The sequence below is a fragment of the Lacerta agilis genome, chromosome 3 (assembly GCF_009819535.1).
Source record: "Lacerta agilis isolate rLacAgi1 chromosome 3, rLacAgi1.pri, whole genome shotgun sequence".
Classification (NCBI taxonomy): domain Eukaryota; kingdom Metazoa; phylum Chordata; class Lepidosauria; order Squamata; family Lacertidae; genus Lacerta; species Lacerta agilis.
The window spans coordinates 43372747-43380485 of record NC_046314.1 but is presented as its reverse complement, the minus strand read 5'-3'; the positions used below and the strand labels follow the sequence as shown (position 1 = coordinate 43380485).

The window sequence follows — 7739 nt, the reverse complement described above, 5'->3', positions numbered from 1 at the left end:
TCATCTTGAAAATACAAGAGGTGTTTTGATCTGTTTAGCAACGTTCGAAGATAGTGACCTGCTCAAGGAAACTTTGTGTCTTGCCAAAGGATGGGTAAAAGCTAAATTATACATTTTTAAAAAAATGAGGGATCAACCATTGCACTTTTTTTTTTTGCTCCCAGCAGTGTTAGACACAATCTGAAACCTGTTTAGCACTTAAGAGAGCCTAATATGCATTTCTACTACTTTCTCCCAAGTTCCATCTTTGGACTGACTAAATGCAGATTACGTGAGTTCAATGTCAACTGACATTTTTCTCCCTTGCTTTGTTTACCACCAAGCTTGATGAAATGTTCTGGAGCTCAGAAAGCTTGCACACTATTTTGTGTCATTTTGGGTTGGTTATCAGGCAAATCCCCCCCCCCCATAGTGTGCAAGTGTTTGAGCTTGGGCCAGTGTGGTTTATGGGAATCTTTCCTGTAAGCCAACATGCCTATCTTTGCTATTCAAAAGGTGTTCTTTCCTTCTCAGATGATTCCTTGTATATATAGGAGCCAAGCGAAACAACTCAGTGTCTGCGTGTTGGCTCTTTAGGGAATATAGTTGAAGAACGCCTTCAGGCGGAGACATTGCACACCAGAAAGGGAACATGGCTTTTGGTTACAGTTTGATTTTAATGTTACCGGTAACTTCTATTCTGCTCAAGAGCTAACTTTATTCATTTTTAAGTCATTTGGGAAATGCTTTTGGTATTAACACGAGGTGGAATTCAGCCTCACCCTCTTCCAGTCATTCCACCTGTGCGAGAATTGCTGCTTGCCAGGTGAAATGACCTCCCCTATCCCTCCCTCTGCACTCTGTTCTGGGGTTATTCTGCCCCCCCTCCTCAGCTGAACCAATTGAAGGAAGCATGAGGGGAGGAGAGCGGGGAAAGACCTTGCTAATGGGGTTGGCTAGGTGAACCACGCTGCTCCCTGTATTTTCAACTGCACCAAAGCTGTTGTTGTTGTTGTTGTTGTTGTTGTTGTTGTTGGGTTTGGGGGCTGAGGTCCCCCCCAATTGCTTAGTACTGCCACTACTACCAAGTTTTATTTTTCCATTTTTGCTTATCTGGAATTTTCATAGACTGAAAATCATTATTCTGTGGAATTTACTACCAAGCATATGTTCTGAGGATTGCATTTTTATTCATGTCAAGCAGGTGTTTCCTGTGAACCTACTTGGCATGGATTTCTGAGGAGTTGATAGGTGAGCATAGGATTTAGCTCTATTGTGTGGAGCCTGTTTCTTTGTTTCCTCAGTTTGGTGGGAGAATGTTGGCAGTAAAAAAGTAGTTCGTGTAATGCAAACAAAAGTCTGAAGTTATGAGGCCTTCATCTCAACGTGAAGTGAAAACCATTTTGGGTGTCCTATTATGCCTTTCCTGATTGCATTCTTAATAATAAATGGTTATCTACTTTGCCTACTCTCATGCAGGCTCCAGTGTGTGGGTGGAATTTCTGTGTTTTCAGACAGAGAGTTATTGTTGGATGCTGGGCTGAGTGCGGGAATAAAGCCCATTTGAATCTAGAGGGGCTGCTCTGGAGTAAATGGGCTGTGGATCATAGCCACATTATGCTGATGCTGAATTGCCAGGTGTGAATTCAGCAGTTCTGAGAATGCTCACCTGCATTCTCAGGTGACTGCCCCCAAACTGCACTGTTCCATAATATAGATCTATAAAATCTATACATTTTATATATTTATAGTCCCACTAGGACCTGGACTGTAGATTTCAAAGATCTATAGGCCAAGACAGTGTAGCTACATATATTGGTTGCCACCATGGGTAGGATACAGACATCAGTGCCATCCAACCAGCATTCAGGTCCGGGGCCCTTGGCCAATGCCTGATTTGGTTGACTAATGGGGTCGGGCTTTCGTTGATTAGTTCTGCCTATAAAGTCTGAGAATCAACTAAGACTGCATTCCTTTAATAGCTGACAGTAAGACCCATTTAACTTCTGATTCTTAACACCTTGTGAAGATGTACATTGTACGTTAAACTGTGATGTTCAGAGACAATTAGTGAATTATATATTTCCAGTACTACTGACAGGAATAATTGTTGAATCTAGTACAGAAATTATATGACATGCTGTCTTGTCGTTCTATTAACGTTTAGCTCTATGATTGCAGGCAATGCTTCAGAGCAGTGCATAAGCCCCTTTCACATGCTAGGGAGTTTTTCACCAGCATAGTGATCATTATCTTCCTTCATGATATTGTCCATAAGCATCTTGGTTGGAAGAACAGCCAGTGGGGGATGGACTTTTAATGGTAACAGCACTTACTAGAATAGATTGAAGCAACTTCTTCAGGAATTACTGAAGATGTTGGCTGTGGGGAAGCTCTTCTAAGTTTTGGCAGTGCTGAATGCTTGCTAGCAGTCATGTTTCATACAACTGGCACATTGGACTAGTCTGTGAGATACAATTGCAATTTATTGCTGATATTAACTTACCTTTGTTCAGCAGAACAGCAATGATAAATCTTCATTGGTAATTACAGCATGTCATCTGTCCAACAATCTTTAACTTCATTTGAGCCACAAGTATTGGTCTGTCAGTGGGACTCTTAAGTCATTGAATTAATGCTGAAACAAATGAAAGAGCTGCCTAGGCTGATATGTTTTTGAAAGAGAAAACCAAATGGTGATTATCTCCTTGAGAATGCATTCCCCCCCCCCATTAAAATTTTATTGTTCTTTTATAATCTCTCCCTTCATAAATGGATGTATGTAATAATGTCATTTACTTAGGTCACAGAACTGGGGGGGGGGACCTCTAAGATGGCTTCATGACCCCTTTGAGCTATTATTTCCCTTTGAAGGGAATAAGAGCCTTCCTAAGTACCCAATTTAATTTAATTTTTATGGTTACATAAATAATAGCAGTAAAAGGCCTGGTATAGGGTACAACTGACTCCTCTTACAACCCATCAACTCAATTTTAAAAAACCAGCACCAGATTAACATTTTTATCCCAGATAAACAGTATCTTGTTCATGAAGTATAAAAGAACATACAAATTGTTTTAAGATGACAGGTTGAAACAAGTTGCTAGCTAAGGTATCACTTCCTTCATTTTATCTGAATCTAATCATAATGAAGTTCAGCCATTATATAGGGGGAAATGTGTGGGAATGCATTAGATACTTGCAACTTGGTGGTCTTTGGACTGCCACTTAGACTGCAGTCCTGACCCTGCTTACCTGGGAGTAAGTCCCACAGAATACAGTAGGACCTACTTCTGAGTAAACATGGTTAGGATTCTGCTGTAACTCGACTTCATATTGACTGAAGATTTTGGTAAAGATTTTACTTTCATTTTTACTGCAGATTCATGTGTTATGGGACATTGTATCATTGCTGAAATAGGTCCTACATTTTTAAGGCTATGCTTGCACATTGTGGCTTTTACTGCAAAAGCATGGTTGTGACAAAAAGTCCCTCTTCCCTACTGCTGCGCTTACAAATGTGTGCACAAACATTTCCACTGCTCTATGAGACATCACCACAGCACATCTCAAGCAGGCACACAAAGATGGCCTAAGTCATTGGTTCCCAAACCATTTCCCCCATGGACCACTTGGAATTTGCTGAGTGGACCACTTAATAATTTTTCTGCCTGTTGTAGCAATTGTAATGAACTGTACTAGATGCTGTATATGGACCACAGTTTGGAAGCCTAACTGATTCTTTATTCTCCAGGAGTGAGGTGAATTTCTAGACCTTCTCCTGTGCTACTACATTAATTCGCATGAACTTTAGTTAAGTTGAGCTTACAGACCACCTATGCTTCAAAAATGAAACACTACCCTGAACTGGGACATCCTTGAGAATAATCTCAGCCATATATGCCAAAACTCTAGTTTCTTCACTTAACCTGCTGGTTATTTTAACTGACTTGCCCAATATATGTTACAAAGAACTGAAGCACATAAGCAGAAACGGCTTCCCCTGTTTTCTGTTTTCTTTTATTCTTCACCTGAATTATTTGTTCCTGTCGTGCTACCTTTTACATCACTCCCTCGTGGGCTACTGCTGTTAGTCTTTCCTTGCTTCTTGCTGTATTATTTGAATCATAGGCCTTCATGGGCTTAGTTGCCTGAGATTTTTAATGCAACTCATTGCAACTAAAAATAGCACAAATTTCATTTCTCTTGCTATTGTAGATTGCATATTTAAGCTTTTTTCGTGGGGGGGGGGGAAGAAAAGGATAGTCTTGGTTGAAATATACCTAAAATGGTTTGCTAAATCTCACTAAAGTTTTGAAACGTCTTGCCATTGTCCTGGTGTTTATGCCCCAGTTAATTATTAACATTAGGACATACTCCATCAGCATTGATATCAAAGCTGGGTGAAATGGGAAAGATATGTGAAAGTGCTTAATTGCAACTCGCAGTCATTTGTAACTGCTGCTTTGGAAATGAGTTTTACTTCAACCTAGTTGTAAAGAGGGTATGCAGGCACTGTTGGTGGTGCCTGCAAAGTGCTGGGCAAGGAAGCACTTTTGAAAGGGGCACCTAACAACCCCTGTGAGCAAAATAAATCACTTGACATCACTGTGACATCAAGCGAAGTCCCCAGTCCTGCTGTAAACCATTAAATTAGCTACCCTTCATGTGGTTTGTATGTTCCCATTAGACTACTCCTAATATTTACATGAGGGACCCAGGTGGCGCTGTGGGTTAAACCACAGAGTCTAGGGCTTGCTGATCAGAAGGTTGGCGGTTCGAATCCCTGCCACAGGGTGAGCTCCCGTTGCTCTGTCCCAGCTCCTGCCCACCTAGCAGTTCGAAAGCACATCAAAGTGCCAGTAGATAAATAGGGACCGTTCCAGCGGGGAAGGTAAACGGTGTTTCTGTGCGCTGCTCTGGTTCGGCAGAAGCGGCTTTGTCATTCTGGCCACATGACCCGGAAGCTGTCTGCGGACAAACGCTGGCTTCCTTGTAAGTTTGTAAATTTACAACTTACAAAGTTAAGATCACAGTAGAGTAGACTAAAACGAATTAATACTCACACAGACTTTCTAAACGTCTCCTACTCCCAGCAGAAACTTGTTCTGCAAAGGAGTTCCTGCTCCTAAATTACGGTATGTCTGAATGTGCCTTTGTAACTCTTAACTGTTGCAAGGTTGTCAGAAACAGAATCTCACAGGACAGTGCAATAGGAAAGAGAGGCTACTATGTACTTTTTCCTGGTACTCTAGGGTTTACTTGTGCAGCTCTTCTGATCATATCCATATGCAGCACTGCATCCTCCCTTGATTTCTGTAGTAGATGCTTCCCCACCCCCCAACTTTGTTTTCAGTGTGCTTTAAGCAAAAGCAACAGCATTATACTCGCGTCTAACATTCTAATTCCTGCTTGATTTTTCAGACTAAAGCGCTGCCATGAAGGGTGAAGCTTTACTTTCCCCCTGCTGGATCTGTAACTACGATTTGGGGCATGGCCATGGATCATGACACCACCCTTATATTCTAAAATGCCTTGAAGCCTCTTTATCTCTCCCTTGCATTCTGCTCTGTGGGAAGTGATGTTTTTTTCTGCAATGCTGACGCCTGCTCATTCTGGGACATTCAATGCAACTTTCATTGTCTACGAAAATATGTACGCAAATATCACCACCCCCTCCTTCTTGGTTCGTAGTGGCACAACGCAGCCTCTGAAATATCACTTGGGTGCCATGGTTATCACTGAGGTAACTGCTCTGACAACCAACACTACAACTGCCCATCCATTGCAATCAGACTCCAAGAGCTTAAGCCTGCCACTCCAGGTAATTCTTTCTGCCGCCATGATATTTATACTCCTCGTTTCTTTCCTTGGCAACCTTGTCGTCTGCCTAATGGTCTATCAGAAGACTGCAATGCGATCCGCTATTAACATTCTCCTAGCTAGCCTGGCTTTTGCAGACATGTTGCTTGCTGTTCTGAACATGCCTTTTGCTCTGATAACCGTCATCACAACCCAGTGGGTTTTTGGGAATATCTTCTGCAGAGTCTCGGCCATGTTTTTCTGGCTATTTGTCATCGAAGGGGTGGCCATTCTGCTTATCATTAGCATTGACAGGTTCCTTATAATAGTTCAGAGGCAGGATAGGCTGAATCCATACCGTGCAAAGTTCCTCATTGCTGTCTCATGGGCTGCAGCCTTCGTAGTTGCTTTCCCGCTTTCTATGGGAAACCCCAACCTGCTACCTTCCAGAGCACCTCAGTGTGTGTTTGGCTACACAACGAGCCCTGGCTACCGTGCCTATGTGATACTGGTGGTACTGATTTCATTTTTCATCCCGTTCTTGGTGATGTTGTATTCTTTTATGGGCATCCTCAACACTGTACGGCACAATGCAGTTCGCATCCACAGCCACCCAGATAGCATATGCCTCAGCCAAGCTAGCAAACTTGGTCTCATGAGCCTCCAGAGACCCTTTCAGATGAACATTGATATGAGCTTTAAAACTCGTGCCTTCACCACCATATTGATTTTGTTCATTGTCTTCATAATCTGCTTGGCGCCCTTCACCACCTACAGCCTTATTGCCACATTCAACAGCCACTTCGATCAGAAGCACAACTTCTTTGAGATAAGCGCTTGGCTCCTTTGGCTCTGCTACCTCAAGTCTGCCCTGAACCCGTTGATTTACTACTGGAGGATCAAGAAATTTCATGATGCATGCTTAGACTTGATGCCGAAGTACTTCAGGTTTTTGCCACAGCTACCTGGTCACACCAGAAGACGTATCCGGCCTAGCGCAGTATATGTGTGTGGGGAGCACCGGTCAGTTGTGTGAAACTTGCAGCAAAGGGACACTTGTTCTTTTTCTGATGTACGTCAGTTTTGGTGGACTGAAATACAGTGGCTTCTTTAGCTGCCATGTTTGTAACTTTAGTACGTATTCCAGCTACCATGTGCAATTTCAAGAGAGAGAGGTCATATTTGGACTTTGCTACTAGAGTATATGACTAAACAAAGATATTGGCTACAAACCCAAAAAGCTCCATGTGCACAAAGGAAGAATAATGCAGACAGAGATTTCTGTTTGCCACAGCAGCTTCCACTGCTGCAGTTTAGGTTCCTCCTTCAGCAGATACAAAAGCAGCAACAAAAACATCAAAGAAAACTCCTGCTATGTGCAGTTTTCCCCCTTGCACACATGTGTAGCTTTCTGTGGATTGTGGCCACTACCTACAGCTTTCTGCAATGGAGAGGAAAACTTATTTGAATTATTTCTCAAGCTTGATGCTCATGACTGCAGGTCCACTTAATTGTAGATGTTTTTAATGCTGCTATTTTATGGTACATTGGGCTGAATACTTACTTTAAAAATAAATAAATAAATGATGTTACTGTTTTATGCCAACATAGGCCACATATCCGCTATACATTTAGAGCAGTATCATACCACTTTAATCAATCATAGCTTCCTCCAAATAATCCCGGGAACTGTAGTTTATTAGGAGTGCTGAGAGTTGTTAAGAGGTCCCTGTTCCTTTCACAGAGTTACAATTCCCACAGCTCCCAGGGAAGAGGGATTGGTTGTTAAACCACTCTGGGAATTGTATCTCTGTGAGGGAAATAGGGATCTCCTAACAACTCAGAGCACCCCCAGGATATAACAACTCAGAGCACCCCCAGGATATAATCCCCAGGATTCATTGAAGGAAGCTATGGCTCTTTAAAGTGGTTTGATACTGCATTAAATGTATAGTGCA

At 42.2% G+C, this 7739-nt stretch overlaps 1 protein-coding gene across 1 annotated transcript; it reads left to right on the top strand.

The window, feature by feature from the left end:
• The first annotated feature begins 5378 nt into the window (after window positions 1-5378).
• Window positions 5379-7355, top strand: GPR63 (G protein-coupled receptor 63). Its single transcript, XM_033143458.1, has one exon. It carries the CDS (start codon window positions 5561-5563, stop codon window positions 6815-6817), a length of 1257 nt encoding a protein of 418 aa, XP_032999349.1. The 5' UTR covers window positions 5379-5560; the 3' UTR covers window positions 6818-7355.
• The last annotated feature ends 384 nt before the right edge of the window (window positions 7356-7739 follow it).

Excerpts from the sequence above, each read along its gene's own strand:
- GPR63 (XM_033143458.1), top strand. The coding sequence starts at position 5,561 with ATGTTTTTTTCTGCAATGCTGACGCCTGCTCATTCTGGGACATTCAAT.